At 38.7% G+C, this 21,014-nt stretch overlaps 2 protein-coding genes and 2 non-coding genes across 4 annotated transcripts in view; 1 reads left to right on the top strand and 3 right to left on the bottom strand.

Annotated features, from left to right (window-relative positions):
* The window catches only part of SNX1 (sorting nexin 1), a 587,700-nt gene that overhangs the window by 88,170 nt on the left and 478,516 nt on the right, over nt 1-21,014 (top strand). The window lies entirely within an intron of this gene.
* HERC1 (HECT and RLD domain containing E3 ubiquitin protein ligase family member 1) overlaps nt 1-21,014 on the bottom strand; it is a 209,468-nt gene that overhangs the window by 13,924 nt on the left and 174,530 nt on the right. Inside the window, exons 55-69 of the mRNA XM_052646182.1 lie at nt 19,638-19,768; nt 17,823-18,022; nt 17,310-17,415; nt 16,022-16,168; nt 15,578-15,679; nt 14,340-14,513; nt 12,787-13,080; nt 7,837-7,902; nt 7,537-7,662; nt 6,573-6,711; nt 5,091-5,272; nt 4,010-4,165; nt 3,152-3,274; nt 1,853-1,955; nt 136-305 (exon numbers count right to left, since the gene is read on the bottom strand). Coding sequence (XP_052502142.1) covers nt 136-305; nt 1,853-1,955; nt 3,152-3,274; nt 4,010-4,165; nt 5,091-5,272; nt 6,573-6,711; nt 7,537-7,662; nt 7,837-7,902; nt 12,787-13,080; nt 14,340-14,513; nt 15,578-15,679; nt 16,022-16,168; nt 17,310-17,415; nt 17,823-18,022; nt 19,638-19,768 — 2,219 coding nt within the window. The remainder of the gene's footprint in view (nt 1-135; nt 306-1,852; nt 1,956-3,151; nt 3,275-4,009; nt 4,166-5,090; nt 5,273-6,572; nt 6,712-7,536; nt 7,663-7,836; nt 7,903-12,786; nt 13,081-14,339; nt 14,514-15,577; nt 15,680-16,021; nt 16,169-17,309; nt 17,416-17,822; nt 18,023-19,637; nt 19,769-21,014) is intronic.
* Nucleotides 4,601-4,672, bottom strand: TRNAC-GCA (transfer RNA cysteine (anticodon GCA)). Its single transcript has one exon. It is a non-coding gene; the product is annotated as a tRNA-Cys (tRNA).
* Nucleotides 20,381-20,453, bottom strand: TRNAG-UCC (transfer RNA glycine (anticodon UCC)). Its single transcript has one exon. It is a non-coding gene; the product is annotated as a tRNA-Gly (tRNA).

Here is a 21,014-nt window from a genome sequence, read left to right as displayed (position 1 = left end):
AATAATCTGATGTAGAGCACAATGATGTGCTTGAGGCCTTGTGCAGATGTTCTGAGTTTCTAGCTTTTCTCTTTGCCAAATGAACTATTCTGTCAGATTTCTAGACATGAGAGAGCAGCAGTGAAGTAAATCTACCTGACCCTCTGAATTGCTCCCCCAGGCATACACATCTCCAGTTGATGCCAAAGCAAGTGTGTGTTCAGCTCCAACAGCCACATCTTCGATGACCACTCCAGCCAGGACAGGGATTTGCTGTGGTCGATTGTGATTGCGAGCACGCCCTTCTGGCAAACCTATCAAGCGATCTGAAAAAACAGCAAAAGGACATTTATGGATGGTACACCATAGTCCTTTTCCAATTTCTAATGAGTCATTTAATGTCTATGGTGGTATGGCAATGACATATATATATCTCACTGGGGCAAAAACTGGTTTTCTGGTAAGGTATACTGGATTCTGAAAGGATAAAGTTTAAAACTGCTTCTTTGCAAAATGTCACAATCTCCTTATTCATAAAAATAAATGAAATTAAATTTAAAATGATTAGCTTACTTCAAACCAAGAGGTTACCTCTAGCATCCTCATACTTGAGAGGACTTGCACATGTTACAAAGGCTCTAAACTTTTTGCAGCCTAACAAAACACATCATGCAACCTTTCTTGTTCTCAAATTTACAGCCAACGTCTCACCTTATCTTTGCTGCCAAACTTCTACAAAGTGCAGGCTAGTTTCTGTTGTTTCACATGCTGTTTGGCTTGGCCACCTTCTGCAGCCTAACTTCCATTCTCATCACTGCACTGAAACTACTCTCAAAAGCCATGAATAGCTCCTAACTGCCTACTGCAGCCCACGGAGCTCTACTTTACCTTGATAATGTGGCCTCAGCTCCTCCTGCCCCTCAGAGACTGCACTGTCCTGGCTCACCGGCTACCTCTCTCTCTCTCCACTCCTTTCAAAGCCAATTCTCCTGAGTCCTCTTCCTGTGCTTACATGCCCTTTATTCACATTCCAGAGTTTTATCCTCTTACTTTTCTATCCCATGTTCTCTCCCTGGGTTTCTTAGAGCCTATTTATATGGCTTTAACTACAACATTATCCATTAGGCAAACCAACATCTCTATAAGCAATCTCTCTGGAGTTTCAGACCTAAATCCCCAGTAACTTGCCAGACTTCTCCACACATGTAGCCTAGAGTACACGGCCCAAATTCAATACGACTAAAACTAAGCTCCTTGTCTCTTTCCCCCAAACCAACCCCTTGTCCCGTCAGTGGTGTCAACATTCTTCCAAGACTAGAAACTTCAATCACAGCTTACTTCTTCCTTTTCCTCACATCTGCCTGAAACACCCTTCAGTCACTATAACTTGCCAGGAAGTTCCACTTAAAAAAGTGAACACATTTCCAGGAAATCCCACTGTGGATGCCTGGATTTGGATTTACTTAAGATCTGAATCCTGAATGCCTGTGAATTCCTAAGACCTGAACCCCACAGTCCCTGCAAGGGCTGGGAAGTGAGGCAGGATCCAGAGGAGCTCTGGTGGTCAAGGCAGTGTTTGCGGCAGCAAGGCAAAAAGGCAGCAGAGATGAGGAAGGGAAGGCTTTGGCAGGAATTCTTCTAGCAAGAATGAAGGCTCTGGTAGGAGGGGTGATCAATGAGCAGGAGAGTTTGTCCTAACAGCAAACATCATGAAAGAGGAGCTGAAAAGTAGCTAGGGAATGAGGGTCACTCATCACCCAGAATGAGAAGTGACTCAATTTAAGCATTTTCTATACAGCTGGAGGGCACATGTTTCTGTAATACATGTGTGCACAAAATAAGCAATATAATTAATGCCTGGAAAATGCCTTACCTTGACCAAAGGTATACACATGACCATCTTTGGTTAATGCAACAGAAAACTGAGTTCCACAAGCAACCTTTTTTATTCCAATTCCACAAAGGACATCAACTTTCTGCAAAGTAAAAGGGTAAGGCACATACTTTAAAAAGAAAAACACTCAAATTTGCCTACTGGTATGTATAAACTCAAGGACTGTTTTCCAGAAAAATATTAATAGTCACCCACCTGTTTCCAGTCAAATCCACACTCCTAAATGTTATTTTCTCATACTGCTCTGCAGACTACCTGAATTTGGGCAAGTTCTATAGGTGGTATGAGATGTTTGACTAAAATCCCCCAGCACCCCATGTGAAGTGGAAACACTGCTCTGCACAACAGAAACCAAAGAGAACTCTGCTGCTGTTTAAAGAACACTAAAAGACCAGGTAAAGCCACAGGCTGCTCTCAGTCAGATTGTTTTCTACTTTCAGAGGTAACAGTAATGCTTTATATGTTCTTCAGAGAGGACTTCCTTCCCTTCTGCACCTACTGCTGAATATTTACCAATCTAGCTACCAAGATGTCACAGACTATATATGATAGTGAAATCTGGAGTTGAATGTAAATTGAATACTTGTAAATCATGCTGTTTGTTAAACATATTAGAAAAATCCACATAAAGAGAATGTACAAGAGCTCTGAAGAGCTGAGAAACCTTCTATAATGTGCATAAAGACTCTAAATTATTGTTTATGCACTGGGTTTTCCTATTACTTTTGAAAAGGCACACACCTGTATAATTCAGTGGCAATAACAAGCTGAAATGGCAGCCACAAGCAGAGTTACAAAAGATTGTTCACACTTCCCTCCATAAGATATCCTGGGAATATATATATATACTTATTTCTTCTCTATATGGGGGGTAGTTCTACACTATTCAGTCCATAACAAAGACAGATGCTTGCCCTTGCAGAATTTTTATATCCAGTTTAGTAATTAATGACTTATTTAAAATAAGGTCTGCTGCTGCTGCTGCTGCTGCTAAGTCGCTTCAGTCGTGTCCGACTCTGTGTGACCCCATGGACTGTAGCCTACCAGGCTCCTCCATCCATGGGATTTTCCAGGCAAGAGTACTGGAGTGGGGTGCCACTGCCTTCTCTGAAAATAAGGTCTTAGAATGATGGAAATTTAAGAATAAGCAAAGGAAGCTTCTATATTTCATTATGAACTACCAAAAATGTTAGAAGTAAATTACTTCCAACTAAAAAGACGTATTGACATAGAAGAAAACCATGGTGTCTGCATCCCTAGATTAAAGACAATACTGACCTGAGGTGAAGATTTTGCAGTGGAATTTCCTAAACCTAGTTTTCCATAGTCCCCGTCTCCAAAAGCCCACACCATGGAGCCATCTGCTGACACTGCCAACGTGTGGTTTAAGCCACAAGCCACCTGGAGAAAGAACAAGGTGGTCAGTAAGGCAAATCACAATACCTAAAATACAAACCCATTTCTGGGACCCTTTTTCTTCACTTCAGTCAAAAAGTTGGCTCTGTTTCCAGAAGCTTTTTATTGGTTTCAGGGTTTTACATATGTTAACCAAATTTGTCATGAAGAAAATATTCTTAACATTCACAAACAAAAGACAACTTTCTTTTCTTCAAAGAAAAAGCTTTCAAATATCTATGGCTAACTCTGAATTAGACAGTACACAAGACAGGAAAAAAGTACATATGATTAAAAAATACTCATTCACACCAGAGACAGTCTAAGGAATAATAAAAGATAAAAGATAGCAGAAGATAATATTTTATCTCCTCTTTTCATTAAGAGAGAATCTCAACATGTATAGGTCATGGACAATTATTACGTAAGAGCAGCAGGTACCAATATGCTGCAATTCAGCCATCTGAACAGGACAGCCATCCTGTCCAGGATACCGAACAGGAGTTACTATATTATTTAAAGGTTTCATATCAAGTTGTATTATGAAGAGGAGTTTGAAATATTCACATCCTGAATTATGACTTTCATTTGTTAACCAATTACCAATTAGGCCAAATAAAAGGTACATCAGGATAAGTACAAATGGTGATTCTAATCTTCCTGAAAGGATAGTATCTAAGTGCACACAGAGGAAACAAGAAACTATAATCAGATAGAACATATTATTGACTTATTCCATGCCTGTCCAATCTGATATCCCTCCAGTGCAGTCACTCTCTCTGGAAGTTTTTTGTTAGAGGTGTTGCCCAGACCCAGACGACCATAGTCACCATTCCCAAAGGTAAACAGTTTGCCATCTGATGTTACCACTGCTGAGTGTTTGAAGCCACAAGACATCTACAAACAGAACCAACAAGAACAAAAATGTTAATAAGAGGGTATACTACGAAATCAGTCATTTGGGTTTTTAATACAGTAATAATCTTTAAAATAAACTTCACTGGCAACTCAGGATCTTCAAGACCAGTATGTCCTTTCCACCCAAGTGACCCTCCTGCTCCTGCAAGTCTGATCTACTCATCATCTTCAGAAAAACCAAGATAAACAGCACATCTTGGAAGAACTGTTGCTGCTCTTCAGCTGCAGAGATGACCTAGACTATATGAGTTAATGAATGGGGAAATTTTTTGTAAACTCTAAAGAAAGTGAAGTCACTCAGTCGTGTCCGACTCTTTGCGACCCTGTGGACTGTAGCCCGCCAGGCTCCTCTGTCCATGGGATTCTCCAGGCAAGAATACTAGAGTGGGTTGCCATTTCCTTCTTCAGGGGATCTTCCCAACCCAGGGATCGAACCTGGGTCTCCTGCATTGCAGGCAGATGCTTTATCCTCTGAGCCACCAGGGAATCCCTGTAAACTCTAAGGTACTATGCAATTTGACAACACTATTTTAGCTTGCTAATTGATTTTCCAGAAAAAAGTATACAAACTCAACCTTTGTAATAATAATGACAGGTTGAAAGTAAAGATTTCCATTTAGTAGTAGATCAAGAACTGTGGCACAGGAGTTAAACCTCACCTTTTACAAAGACCTGAAGCACCCTGGCCTAGATCAACCAGTTGTCTAGAGGAAAAAGAGTCCATTCTAATACCAAAACCCACTTAAACCCCTGAGACACTCAAGAATGACTGTGAACCACCAAAAACATTGGATCTTTTATGATGGGGTAGTATGTTTTTACTACTGTTTTTTCATTACCCAATCTTGAGAACTAAACCCAGTATGTTTACATTCAAACATAAACTTCTCCATATCCTGCCAACCTGCACCACTTCTTCTCCTTGTAAGGCCTCGATCTGCCTGGGCCGTCGCTGCCTGTCACTGTTCCCATGGCCGAGTTTGCCATAATCACCATCTCCCCAGCTAAAGACCTCACCACTCTCAGTCAGGGCCATTGAGTGCCCATCAGACCCACAGGAAGTCACCAGCTGGGTCACCACAAAGCCTGCAACAGAGCAGAAATGCAACAAGAGTCACTGAGTGGTAAAAGTTCCCTCTTTAGCTGAAACCACTACAAAGCAGTCTCATAGAATTAAAAAAAAATACCACAACAGTACTACAGAAATAAAGAAGAATATCTTTAATTTTAAATCTAAACTGTAGCCATAAACTAGAAATTTGGGAGCAGTAAAATAAAATGATGATGATGATAAGGAACAGAAGAAGGGTGATAGGAGCAATTCCAGTCACTAACGACTATGTTCTAGTCACTCCTATAAGTGCTTTACATGGATCGTTCATTTTCTATTTTCACACAGAGCCTATGAGGCAGATGTTATCATCACCACTTGTACAACTAGGGAAACTGAGTCACAAAGAGGTCTAGTAGCTGATGCAAGGCACCAGAGGCAGGATGTAGTAGAACTGAACAGGAACCAAGCCCTCCCATCCCCAATGTTGTGCTCTTCACACTTAGATCTGAAGGAAGAGAACTTAGAGCTATTCAAGAATTCATTATGAACTTATGTTACTTAAATGCTTTTACTTAAAAAACTCCATTTGCTTTGTCTATTGACTTTAGAGCCAGTAAAAGTTAACTTAAGAAACAAGCCAGAAGCCCCCTGCAGTGCTTTTTCCAGAGATATTTTTTCTCCAAGTCACAGAGTACTCTGGGAGATGCCCTTTCAAAGGCTTTAGTACATATGCACATTTCTATGTAAATTTATGTTTATTGTTAATGAAGCACATGCCTGATTACTATTGCTATTGCATGTGTGCTCAGTTGCTCAGTGGTGTCTGACTCTTTGCAACCCCATGGACTGTAGCCCACCAGGCTCTTCTATCCATAGAATTTTCCAGGCAAGAATACTGGAGTGGGTTGCCGTTTCTTCCTTCAGGGGATCTTCCCGACTCAGGGATGGAACCCATGTCTCCTGTGTCTCCTGCATTGGCAGGTGGATTCTTTACTACTGAGCCACCTGGGAAGCCCTATTACTGCTAGTAATAGTTACCAAATTACAACTTTGCAATTTTAAAGAATTTGTTTACAATCTTCAGTGAGTATTAACCAGCAATTTATATCACTGAATTCTAGCAATGCTATGACAGTAAAATGTATTGTAAAATAATACAACTTAAAATATGGAAAATTAAGGTTGTGCATGCCTAAACAAGAACATAAATATAAGTGAAAACCCTACATGACTTTATTTAGCAAAGGTTTGGGTGAGTTGCAATGTAATAAACAAACATTCCTACAAACAGGCCACAGTTTCTGATCTGCTTTTAACTGAGGATAATTTTACCTTGTAAGGCTGAAATGACTGTCAGCACATGAAGGTCATCTGAATTTCCTTGTCCTAATCTGCCATAACTTCCTTCCCCACAAGCCAACACTGTGCCATTGGCCTGGATGACAAAGGTACAATTTTGACCACATATGACCTAGTATCAAAACACAAAGTTACATATATTATATTCTATTACATAGCTTTAACATGCAAACATTTAAAATGATTCCATGTATACCTAGGATACCTTTATCAGTTCTCTCATCCTTTCACTAAAGTGGAAGAGTTGACATAATTATGGGATTCCTATAAGCCCTTGGTGATTATAAAACTGCTTACTTAACTAAAAGATGTATGAGGCTCATCTGATGATTTAAGATAGTTTAGAAACGTTATCTACAGAGCTTTCAGTCAGTTGTGCAGAGTTTAAGAAGAAAATAGATAAAAAGAAAAAAAAGGAAACAGCGATGGGAAAACAGTAAAGATTGGCTGGAGGCCACCAAGAAACATAAACTGGAGGGGATATCTGCAAAAAAAAGTAGTGCATCTTGGGGCTTACTGAGGTAGAGAAGAACAGAAGTGAAAGCAGGAGTCTTAAGAAGAGTTTGGAGATTTAGTACCACAATTATTAGAAGAGAGGAGGGGTATCAATGAAATCTGGCTAAAGAGTCCAGCAAGTTTATGACCCCAAAGAGAGAACTGATAATCAGCTATATCTTAACATCTATAAATATGTACTGGGCAGGCTTAAAGCATCATGATGTTACTTAATTATACTTGAAAACAAGAAAAATTTTGGAATATTAACAAAACTTAAGTCTTATAAAAACTCTATAAAACTTTTATTTAGAAGCTTTATATCATGACTTTGTTGGATTCCTCACAATAGATTATGCAGTGGACAAACTATCCCAAGTAAGCTACTGAACTTAAGGGAATCAGAACTGTCAGTTCTCCAATTCTTTACCCTCCTAGTCACCTGTTGGGCCTGTGAGAATGAGGGAGCTGCTGCAGGTACCATTACGTTTCTTCCAGCTTCTGCCAGCTGTCCATGCCTGCCAGCACCCCACAAGTAGACATCACATTTACCTCCCAAGTGCCAGTCCTAGAAAACCACAAACAAATCAAAATATGATTTGTTAATTCATTCAAATAAGCATCTACTGGGTACTAAGTGTATAGAAGCCGCTATGGGGGACACCAGGGTATAAACACATAAGCATTTAGAACCAGAAGATTTACTAAGAACCACCATAAAGTTATTGTCCTCTTTACTGACCTCAGGTCTGGAAGTTGCCCAAGACATAATTTGTTCATCCATGCCATTAATCCATTTACTGTTATCCTGTAAGACAGGGCAAACATCAGGATCAACTTTGCTTAATCAATATTTATCTTTTTTTTTAAGAAGTCTTAAAAATGATCAAATTAATATTTTTTTTAAGAGAAAAGGAGAAGCCCAAGATCACATGTTCAGTTACAAGCAGGAAGAAGACCAACATGCAGCCCTCCTTTTTCCCAGGCCATTTTTTGAGAAAATTTTTTGCAAAAGATTCATTTGTTCTTAACTAACAACTAAGTTTTCTTTCAAAAAAAAAAAAAAGAATTTGGTAATATTATGAAAAATTAAGAGCAGTTTTACAATCATGCCAAACTTGATTTTTATGCATTGTTAGTATTTCCCTAAAATGGACTGGAATGGGTGAATTTAACTCAGATGACCATTATATCTAATACTGTAGGCAGGAATCCCTTAAAAGAAATGGAGTAGCCATCACAGTCAACAAGAGTCTGAAATGCAGTACTTGGATGCAATCTCAAAAACGACAGAGTGATCTCTGTTCGTCCAAGCCAAACCATTCAGTATCACGGTACTCCAAGCCTATGCCCCGACTAGCAATGCTGAAGAAGCTGAAGTTGAATGGTTCTATGAAGACCTACAAGACATTTTAGAACTAACACCCAAGAAAGATGTCCTTTTCATTACAGGGGACTGGAGTGCAAAAGTAGGAAGTTAAGAAACACCTGGATAACAAGCAAATTTGGCCTTGGAGTACAGAATGAAGCAGGACAAAGGCTAATAGAATTTTGCCAAGAGAACGCACTGGTCATAGCAAACACCCTCTTCCAACAACACAAGAGAAGACTCTGCACATGGACATCACCAGATGGCCAACACCAAAATCAGATTGATTATATTCTTTGCAGCCAAAGATGGAGAAGCTCTATACAGTCAGCAAAAACAAGACCAGGAGCTGACTGTGGCTTAGATCATGAACTCATTGCCAAATTCAGACTTAAACTGAAGAAAGTAGGGAAAGCCACTAGACCATTCAGGTATGACCTAATCAAATCCCTTATGATTATACAGAAGTGAGGAATAGATTTAAGGTACGAGATCTGATAGAGTGCCTGATGAACTATGGACAGAGGTTCGTGACATTGTATAGGAAACAGGGGTCAAGACCAGCCCCAAGAAAAAGAAATGCAAAAAAGCAAAATGGCTGTCTGAGGAGGCCTTACAAGTAGCTGTGAAAAGAAGAGAAGCAAAAAGCCAAGGAGAAAAGGAAAGATATTCCCATTTGAATGCAGAGTTCCAAAGAATAGCAAGGACAGATAAGAAAGTCTTCCTCAGCGATCAATGCAAGGAAATAGAGGAAAACAACAGAATGGAAAAGACTAGAGATCTCTTCAAGAAAATCAGAGATACCAAGGGAACATTTCATGCAAAGATGGGCTCAATAAAGGACAGAAATGGTATGGACCTAACAGAAACAGAAGATAGTAAGAAGAGGTGGCAAGAATACACAGGATTGTACAAAAAAGATCTTCATGACCCAGATAATCATGATGGTGTGATCACTCACCTAGAGCAAGACATCCTGGAATGTGAAGTCAAGTGGGCCTTAGGAAGCATCACTACAAACAAAGCTAGTGGAGGTGATGGAATTCCAGTTGAGCTAGTTCAAATCCTGAAAGATGATGCTGTGAAAGTGCTGCACTCAATATGTCAGCAAATTTGGAAAACTACTGGAAAAGGTCAATTTTCATTCCAATGTCAAAGAGAGGCAATGCCAAAGAATGCTCAAACTACCGCACAACTGCACTCATTTCACATGTTAGTAAAGTAATGCTCCAAATTCTCCAAGCCAAGCTTCAGCAATACAAGAGCTGTGAACTTCCAGATGTTCAAGCTGGTTTTAGAAATGGCAGAGGAACCAGAGATCAAGTTGCCAACATCCGCTGGATCATCGAAAAAGCAAGAGTTCCAGAAAAACATCTATTTCTGCTTTATTGACTATGCCAAAGCCTTTGACTGTGGATCACAATAAATTGTGGAAAATTCTTAAAGAGATGGGAATACCAGACCACCTGACATGCCTCCTGAGAAATCTGTATGCAGGTCAGGAAGCAACAGTTAGAACTGGACATGGAACAACAGACTGGTTCCAAATAGGAAAAGGAGTATGTCAAGGCTGTATATTGTCACCCTGCTTATTTAACTTCTATGCAGAGTACATCATGAGAAACGCTGGGCTGGAAGAAGCATAAGCTGGAATCAAGATTGCCGGGAGAGATATCAATCATCTCAGATATGCAGATGACCCCACCCTTACGGCAAAAAGTGAAGAGGAACTAAAGAGCCTCTTGATGAAAGTGAAAGAGGACAGTGAAAAAGTTAGCTTAAAGCTCAACGTTTAGAAAACGAAGATCATGGCATCCAGTCCCATCACTTCATGTGAAATAGATGGGGAAACAGTGGAAACAGTGGCTGGCTTTATTTTTCTGGGCTCTAAAATCACTGCAGATGGTGACTGCAGCCATGAGATTAAAAGACGCTTACTCCTTGGAAGGAAAGTTATGACCAACCTAGATAGCTTATTAAAAAGCAGAGACATTACTTTGTCAATAAAGGTCTGTCTAGTCAAGGCTATGGTTTTTCCAGTAGTCATGTATGGATGTGAGAGTTGGACTATAAAGAAAGCTGAGCACCAAAGAATTGATGCTTTTGAACTATGGTGTTGGAGAAGACTCTTGAGAGTCCCTTGGACTGCAAGGAGATTCAATCAGTCCATCCTAAAGGAGATCAGTCCTGGGTGTTCACTGGAAGGACTGATGTTGAAGCTGAAACTCCAATACTTTGGCCACCTGATGCAAAGAGTTGACTCACTGGAAAAGACCCTGATGCTGAGAAAGATTGAGGGCAGGAGGAGAAGGGGACGACAGAGGATGAGATGGTTGGATGGCATCACCGACTTGATGGATATGGATCTGGATGGACTCCAGGAGTTGGTGATGGACAGGGAGGCCTGGCGTGCTGCGGTTCGTGGGGTCGCAAAGAGTTGGACACGACTGAGCAACTGAACTGAACTGAACTGAAGAACTAAAGAGCCTCTTGATGAAAGTGAAAGAGGAGAGTGAAAAAGTTGGCTTAAAGCTCAACATTCAGAAAACGAAGATCATGGCATCCGGTCCCATCACGTCATGGCAAATAGATGGGGAAACAGTGGAAACAGTGCTGACTTTATTTTTTGGGGCTCCAAAATCACTGCAGATGGTGACTGCAACCATAAAATTAAAAGACGCTTACTGCTTGGAAGAAAAGTTATGATCAACCTAGACAGCATATTAAAAAACAGAGACATTACTTTGTCAACAAAGGTCTGTCTAGTCAAGGCTATGGCTTTTCCAGTGGTCATGTATGGATGTGAGAGTTGGACTATAAAGAACGCTGAGCACTGAGGAATTGATGCTTTTGAACTGTGGAGAAGTTCAAAGAAGACGCTTTGACAGTCTTGAGAGAGGACTCTTGAGAAGACTCTTGAGAGTCCCTTGGACTGCAAGAAGATCCAACTAGTCCACCCTAAAGGAGATCAGTCCTGGGTGTTCATTGGATGGACTGATGTTGAAGCTGAAACTCCAATACTCTGGCCACCTGATGTGAAGATCTGATTCATTGGAAAAGACCCTGATGGGGTAAAAGATTGAGGGCAGGAAGAGAAGGGGACGACAGAGGATAAGATGGTTGGATGGCATCACCGACTTGATGGACGTGAGTTTGGGTAAACTCTGGGAGTTGGTGATGGACAGGGAGGCCTGGCGTGCTGTGGTTCATGGGGTCGCAAAGACTCGCTTATGACTGAGTGACTGAACTGCACTGAGGTGATAAACACTTTTACTATCAACTATCACTAACACATTGGAGATTCAAAGCTAATCACTTCTGAGCACCCACAGGTACAAGGTCTTTTGCAGGAGCCACCACCCCTGTGAACTCGAACAGTTGTGGGCAGGTCACTTCATCTTGCTAGGCTTCATTTTCCTCATCTACATATGACATACTTGAGAGAAATGAGCTCAGAAGAATACTTCCTGACTAAAATAATCTATATTTAGATTGTTCTTGTTATTTAGTCACTTAGTCGTGTCCTACTTTTTGCGATCCCATGGACTGCAGCACGCCAGGCTTCCTTGTCCTGTACCATCTCCCGGAGTTTGCCCATTTTCTTCAATTCACATTTATGAATATATGAATATATTCAATAAATGAACTGATAAATTCATTTATCAATGAATAAATATTCAATAAATGAATATATTAAAATATGTGAACATATATTTGAATTTATGAACAACATACAATAATTTACATTGTATGTGTATTTATATATTCAAATGTTTGTTTATATAAATCTTAATTAGGTAAGGGGGTTGTTAGATCAACTGCTGGCCTGCACTATCTACCCAGGCATTTTATCTCTATCACAGTTTGGTATCTAGACACTCTCAAATACAATCACAAAGAAATCACAATTAAAATGCCTTCTCATATTCTATTAAACATGTTTGAAGTGTTAAATAATTTAGAATCTATATGTGGAATAAATCTAAAAAGATGGCCAGGAAAAGATGCTAAAATATATTTACAAATATGTATGTATACTAACAAGATACCTAAGAACAAGAAAATGAGAAAATATGAGACGATGTTTTTGAAAACCAGCAAGTTTATACAAACTCCACAATTCTCATAATCAATCCCTGTCACCATAGAAACCTTTTATCAGACTGAATGTGACTATCTGAAAGCGAAATATTTTGAGTTTATCTAAGGGTGCGCTTCTTGCTCTATTCAAGCCAGCAAATACTTCCTGTTGGTCTGCTATTTGTTAAACATCCATGTAACACAATCTCAGTTACATACAGTGGTAGCTCATACTACACTTACCATCAGGAGTACAAGCTCATCCTCTGGAACAGGCTCCAGATCAGGAACAGTGAAAGACTCTGGGAACTGTGCTCCGTTGGTCAGGGCTTCAGCAGCTTTTATGGTGGTGGAGAAACACTCTAGCCAGGCCCACTCATTTGGATTCCAGGATGCAGGGTCAGGGAGGCAGTGCTGGTGGTGTGGGGGCACTGGCGGATTACACAGCAGCTGATCCAGATGAAGTCCCACCGCAAGGGAGGCCAGGCACTGCATATAGGGGCTGTGAACAAGCTGGTCTCCACAAACCACATGAGGCTAAGCGAAAGGCAAGGATATGATGCTGAAGGCCCTCTGCCAAATATTATAAATTAGCCTACTGCATTCTAAAAGCCTGTAGTCATATTTTAACTTTACTGGTTCTTTTTTAAGCTTTTTACTTAGAAATAATTTTAGGCACATAGAGAGTTATAGAGATTAGTACAGCGAATTCCTATAAAACCCCAATGACCTATAAAACCCCAATCACCTCTAATGTTAACATCTTATATAACCATGGTACATTAATTAAAACTAAGAAATTAACATTGGTTACAATAATAATTAAACCATAGAACTTCATGGTGCTTCCCATTAATGTTCTTTCTCTGCTCCAAGATTCAATCCAAGACACTACACTGCATTTAGCATATTTTCATTACAGTTTTACCGTTTTTTGTTGTTAGTTCACAATAGCAAAAAAAGGGCAGAAAATTGAACCATGGAGACCTGCACCCTCTCACATTTCCTCCTTTACCAAAAGAACCCTGGTAGCCACCAAAGACAGTCTTCTTCCATGGTCCTCCCTAGATGTACTAGAGCAACTTTGTGAGTGACTGAGTGATTCAGAAAAGAAAACCTTGGCAAACCTCATTGAAATTAACTGGGTAGGGTAACAGCTGATCAGTATAGCACAGCAACAAACAAACAAAAAGGAAAAAACCACAAAGAACTTTGCTTCAGAGCAGCATGCTGTGACTACTGAGGGCTGGAAGACAGGTTACACAGGATCATGACCTGGGCACCAAGTCCAAACTCCATATTTCCCATTCTAGTATCTAACAACCTTACTTATTTAGTTCAACCTTAGCTCTTCCACTAAACTTTCCACAAAGATTCACCTGATTAAGCGGACAGGATATTCACTCTGATGCCCATATCCACTCCACCTCTCAACTTTGGGATAGCAAAGCTATCACAAAATAGATATTTGGGTTAGAAAAGGGAAGATAATGTACTCTGAAGTACAGGGGTTTCAAGAGGTTTTGAATGAACAAATAATGTGAAAAAGAATGACAGAAGCACTATACAAATCTGAGGGTTATTTAAAAATTTTACTCCCACTAAAATAAAGTAAAAGCAGGTTTAGGATTACTGAACAACAATTTTAGGCATGACTTTTTTTCATTTGCTTCTGCCCAAATAGCCCCACTTATTTTACTCAGATCTCATATTTTTAAGGGATAAATTCAAAGCTACAGTTCAAATTCCAAGCACCAGTCATCTGTATATCTGCAAGAGTGACTGTAATCAGTTACCTTTTCATATGCATACTGCTCCTGAAGCATCATGGGTAGCCGCTCCAGAAATGCTCTCATGCAGGGAGCCATGTTTAATCCCAGAATACCTTGTTGTTTCAGTGCTGTCCTACAGGTTGCTAAAACATGATTGGCAGCAATCCATTCTGCTGTACAATTCACGACCAAAACATCCTGATGAAAAAGAAACCATGCCACATGATTATTTGTTTAAATAAAAGAGACAATTCCACCACCATTTATATATGAGAAATTCCTTCCAATAACTGCATTAAATACTTTTGCCTTTTAGACATTTTTTGCTATACTTTTATTGCCTAGGAACTTCAAAATATCCTAAATTTTGTCTACGAAAACAAGTGAATAAGAAATAACTATAAAATTTGTGAACTACCTTGGATTAGCTGATTCTTCTTAAAGAGACATTAATTATTTGCTATTTCATAGGACTTATAGGAAAATCATCCAGTATATTCTAACAGTCTGACATGATCAAAGGGATACTAGAGGAAGCAGTACTCTGCTGACTGACACACATCTACAGGAGAAGCAGCACTGCCCTATGGCCCTATGGTTTATTCTATGCAGTCCACTACTATCTGTGGTCCGAGTCTACATTTTACATCTAGTAGGACTGTTCATGCATGTTTATAGCTCTATTTTAATATTACTTAACCACAGAAAATGTAAACCAAAGCAGGATATTGGCACTACCCATGAGGGGTATGAAAAGCAATACTGTAAGAGATAAAGTGAAAGTGGAAAGTGAAGTCGCTCAGTTGTGTCCGACTCTTTGAGACCCCATGGACTGTAAGAGATAATGTCATCACAAAATTATTTCAGAGAAGAGGGCTAGTATTTTTTACTAGAACATTAAATTTGAAAGCCAAGATCTATTCTGAATACTTGAGTGAAAGGTTTATGAGGTGGTCCTTCTTTTTAGGGAAAATTATTTTAAGATAATTTAGTCCTATCTCAAAAATCATGGCAGAAAGTAAAAAGTTCTCTTTATAACTTCCAGTGGAAAGTCATTCAAAAATTAAGCATTTCGCCCAAAGTACAGTGTATAGAAGAGTACTAGGTTCTAGTTTTCCTTCTGCCACTAGATAGTTGCATTATCTTGGGCAAGTAATAATCCCTCTGGATATTAGTTTTCTTCTCTGTAAAGTGGGATTCTTGGACTACAATTTCAAAGATACCTTAGAGGTTAACAACTTATGATTTAATTATAAAATTACCTTTGATCTATTTGAGCAAGCAGCCACCCCAACATCTGGAATCCACACTGTGGTCTGAATAGCTCCAGAGCCAATCACAACAGTTTGCAAGACAGAGCCATCCTAAAATGAAATGCATTCACCAATACACACTCCTTAACTGGTTAGCCATTACTTACATTTTAAATTTATACTTAACATTCACAAAAACTTATTCTAAAACCTACATTTAGCTAAATTTGGCAATGTCGAACTACATATTACTATCCAATTTTCTAGGGCCTTTTTTAAAGAACTTTAAAAATACATCACTAAGAAAAATTAAAGGGCAGAGAATTCTGAAAAGGGTTTCTTCAATATTCAAGATATTATTACACAAAATATTCCTAAGATTGGTTAACTTTTACTGTATATAAATTAATATAAAAACATTTCTGAAGATGAAAATAACATCTATACTCTTACCCTTAAAGACCAAATGTTCATAAGGCCACCTAATCCACCAGACACCAGGGCCAACCCATCAGAACTAAAGGCAACGGTCCGGACAGGGGTGATGTGTCCTCGCAATTGATAAACACACTTGGCTCCAACTGATTTCCTATATCCATCCTGCAATTAATTTTTATTTTTAACAAATATTGAAATTAAAACAATTTATAATTCATTCTTGGAAAGTTTATATTTCAGTATAAAGTTGGGAAGAAGGGTTAGCCTGACAGAAAATAATAAGATACGAATCTGGTTCTCCTTCACTGAAGCTATTTCATCTTTTTTCTGTTGTACTTGTAATCTAGTTCCCTACTCTTCAAACAGACTACATTTGTTTCAGTTATCCCTCAGAAATAGGAAAAATTCTAACTTTTACCTTTTGCGGGGGTGGGGGTGGGGTGGGGCACTGCCACGAAACATGTGGGATCTTAGTTCCCTGACCAAGGATCAAGCCCCATCCCCTGCAATGGAAGTGCAGAGTCGTAACCACTGGACCACCAGGGAAGGCCACTTCTACTTTTTAATGAGTGTTTTAATTTTCAAATTTTGCTTTATGTAATTTTCATTTTTTGCCTCTAACATTTGTGAATTGCACATGCTGGTGCTATACAAACAGGTTCCTTTTTCTGTCATGGTTCTGTCTGTCACATGGTATTTAACCTCAACTTAATCTCATGTTTGCTCTGCAGGTTTTAGCAATGAGATAGCTAAGGCCTGTCCAAAGGGCTACTTTTTAGCAGAGAGGGCAAATCAGATTTATCTCAAGTGCTCCCACCTCTGCTCCTGTGGTAGTTTCTTCCTAGTAGTGAAAGTGCCAAGTTCTAACCACTGGACCACCAGGAAATTTCCTCTCTAGTCTAATTTTTAACCTCTGTTTAACGTAAAGGAATGGTTCTATAGATGGAATTCTGGTTTCAGTAGGAGATACTTTGGATAGGAGTGCTCCTGTGGTGTTCCTACTTCACTGTACCAAAAACCTTTAACTTGGGACTCACCTATTGGTAGTGTCAATTATATACCATAAATGATCACCACTTGATATTTACTGAGTATCTCCCCTTAACAAGTAATTATGGTATCTCTGACTTACAAAAAAATAATAATAATAAAGAAAGCTAATCCCAAAAGCACACAAAGTATGACAATTATTCACATTTCCCTAAATATTCTTGACGTTTGAGATATCAATAGGAGGACTATTTGATAACATATACTATCTAAGGTTTCAAATAAAGTCTTGAAAAAACAGTAGAACACTGACCTGGCAACTTGATTCCTGGTCCCACCATCCTTCTGAACTGGTCACACTGGTCTGTGTGGTATCTTGGGGAATACGCCAAACACATACTAAGCCACTCTGACAGCCACTTGAAAAATTTGATCACATAAAACCAAACCATGTCAATATGTAGAAGTAAAAATATTCTCAAACAGCAATCAATTAAGACCTGACAGAACTACTACAATATATTTTAAAAATTTATTTGTGGTAGGTATGCTATAATTTCACAAGAAATACAAGTAGGACCCATGTTTTTGCCAATATTACATGGGGTAAAGAAGATGGCATATCTTTGGATTGCATAGCTGAAGCTTCACACTGGAAAACTCTTCTTTATTTCTCTAAGGTGATCTTATGGTATTATACATTTTAAGAATAATAACTGGTAATAAACAGTTTAAAATTCTTGAGAAGCCACACTTAAAATGCAAGTAACAGCCTACACTAATATAAAGATTAAGACACACACACACACACAAATTTATAACATACGTGGCCATCAGTAAATGCAACTTGGATCCTTTCCCTGGAAGGCTGCACCAAGCAATGCCATTTACAATAGATGGATGGCAGAGTGAATGTAGACAGCGCCAGCACCCTGAAATTGGTCCCCAGAGTTTCACATTTTCTTCTTTGGCACATGTCATAAGAATATGACCCGTTGGGTCCCACTTCATACTAATAAGAGTATCCTTAAAATGGTAGAGGGAGAAAAATATCATAGTAATGCTTGCTTTACGAACACTTAAAACTTAGTAATTTATGACCTATACTTCTATCACTTCCCTGGTGGCTCAGATGGTAAAGCGTCTGTCTGTTAATGTGGGAATCCCAGGTTTGATCCCTGGGTCAGGAAGATCCCCTGGAGAAGGAAATGGCAACCCACTCCAGTATTCTTGCCTGGAGAATTCTGTGGATTGAGGAGCCTGATAGGCTATAGTCCACAGGGTCACAAAGAGTCGGACACGACTGAGCAACTTCACTTCATTTCTTCATACTTCTATCACTCAACTATTTTGAAATGGACATTTTATGCAAATCAGATACTATTACATTATTTCCAACCACTAACTCATCATTTACATATATATATATTAAAATATATATATTTGCTGCATTATACATACTTGCTGCAGTCAAAGCCCAATAAATGTTACTTGGATGAATGAATTATGAAATTCTAATTCAGAAGGAAAATGTTATCTTTTATTGCCATTATTAAAGTTATTTTTATTGACTACTGATTATCAAAATATGAAAAAGGAGAGGGTTTTTCTTTTTAAAGAAGAATCTCTTACACTAAAAATAGCTAATACTATGAGAATCTGGGACATGTTTTATGTTTATACGGTTGTCTTCACTGGGTTCTTCTGATTTTTTTAAATTTATTTTTAATTGAAGGATAATTGCTTTACAATATTGTATTGGTTTCTACCAAACATCAACATGAATTGGCCGTTAAGTTTACCCATGGCCCCTCCCACTTGAACATCCCTCCCATCTCCCTTGCCATCCCACCCCTCTAGTTTGTTCCTCAGCCTCATTTGAGTTCCGAGTCATATTAGCAAATTCCCACTGGCTATCTATTTTACATATGGTAATGTACGTTTCCATGTTACTCTCTCTATACATCCCACCCTCTCCCTCCTCTCCCACCAGCTGTGTCGATAAGTCTATTCTCAATGTCTAGTGTCTCCAGTACCGCTCAGCAAAGGTTCATCAGTACCATCTTTCTAGATTTCATATATATGTGCTGCTGCTGCTAAGTCGCTTCAGTCGTGTTCAACTCTGTGCGACCCCACAGACAGCAGCCCACCAGGCTCCCCCATCCCTGGGATTCTCCACTGGAGTGGGGATAAACGTGCTAGTACACAATACTTGCTTTTCTCTTTCTGACTTACTTCACTCTGTATACTAAGCTCTATTCTTCTGACTTTCTTACCCTCCTTCACACGTTCCAACCGCTGGCTTCATGAATTTATGTTACTTAACTAGTGGCCCCATAAGCTTCTGACCTGGTAACTTCTGTTTAAGGTGACAGAATCATTCTTCATATATGAAATTTCTAGCATTACTGGGAGGTACTCTGACCAAGGTATCCTATTTCACTGTTTCGGTTTTATCTCTTAACTCAACGGCTTTCTTACACAGACTTCTCCATTTATATACATGGTCCAAAAACTTAGTATAACAACAGAATATTAAATCACAAGTGACTGAGGTAAAAAACATTTTTTGAGAAACTAGTATCAAGCAATACTACAGTATAAAATAAGAAAAAGTAATCATTTGGTAAAGATGCTTTACCTTATGTGCATCAATTAGAACAATGCCTCCTTTCTCAAGTGGTTCCTTTGTTCCCAATAACAATTTTCCATCAAAATATCCCACTGCAAATGGTCTGTCTTCACTGAACCAAGCAATGCAAGTTACAGACACTAACATGATAAAAACAAAATAAAAATTTAAAGAAGAAAATGAGAGACTTATTTGTCATTGTCTCACTTTAAAAGAGATTTTGCAACAAATATATACCACTACAACTACTGGAAGTAGTTTACAAACATCTCTTTAATGCACTTAGACAAAATGTAGGCTTAGAGCAGGGATTTCATGCAACCCACTTTAAAGGTGTTATTTGTAAGTGACAAAGAGTATCTCATTTTTAATCTTTCATTCTTTTGAAACAAAAATTGAATTCCCTTGCTGATTTTAAGTCATTTTAGGCTGTCTCCTTTTGGACCACAATCTACCATGAAACTAACAAGTGAAATAATCCATCTCTTAGGTAAAAAATTACCTACCCTTTCTTTTGCTTAATATTGCCTATTCTGTGTGTTTGCATATTCTATCAAACATGTTATATTCTAACAATCTATATCCATATTTATTTTAGTATATGTAACACCAGAAGGCTACAAAAGAAGTAAAAAACAGTTTCTGTGGGAGTACAATGGGGACATGGGAGTTAAGTAAATGTGAGAAAGGCTTTGCATTGTATACCTTTTTATTTCTTTTTTTGCCATGCCATGTAGCATGTGGGATCTTAGTTCCCTGAACAGGGATCAAACCTGTGTCCCCTCCAGTGGAAGTACAGAGTCCTAACCACTGGACTGCCAGGGAATTTCTTACTGTATCTTTTTAAACTAAAATTTTTGAACCATATTATGGTATTATCTATTTTAAAAATCTAAAAAAAAAAAAAACACCAAAAACCAAAAAACCTATTCTATTCTGTTAGAAGAGTACCACAGAAGCTGGGACTAGGATCTTTGAGATATCCTACTCCCCCAAATCATCTAATAGAACTGTTCAGTATGATGCCAAGCCATCCAAAATGAAGAGAGCGAGAAAATAAGTGAAAGGCTTCCTAGTATGACTCTCAAATCAGGAACATCCCCCCCCTCCACCTCCTTTTTCATTTCCTTAATTTCACACATTAGTTAACAATTTCAACTCCATCAATGGTTATTATCTTTTTTCCTCTTGGACATTCTCAACTTTCTAGGGAGCCCTCGAGAGCACTATAAGTGTTCAGACACTTACACAAAAGATAAATAGTAATTTAAGTCTTATTTTGGCAGTAATGTGTGGTAGGAGTTGATAGACAACTATCTTTCAACTTAGCAGCTAGATAAAATGAAATACCAACTGGGAAATTTAGAAAACAAAACCAAAAGTAAT

Source organism: Budorcas taxicolor, chromosome 10 (genome assembly GCF_023091745.1).
Source record: "Budorcas taxicolor isolate Tak-1 chromosome 10, Takin1.1, whole genome shotgun sequence".
Lineage (NCBI taxonomy): Eukaryota > Metazoa > Chordata > Mammalia > Artiodactyla > Bovidae > Budorcas > Budorcas taxicolor.
Note: the sequence above shows the minus strand (reverse complement) of the source record. Positions and strands in the feature narration are given on the sequence as shown.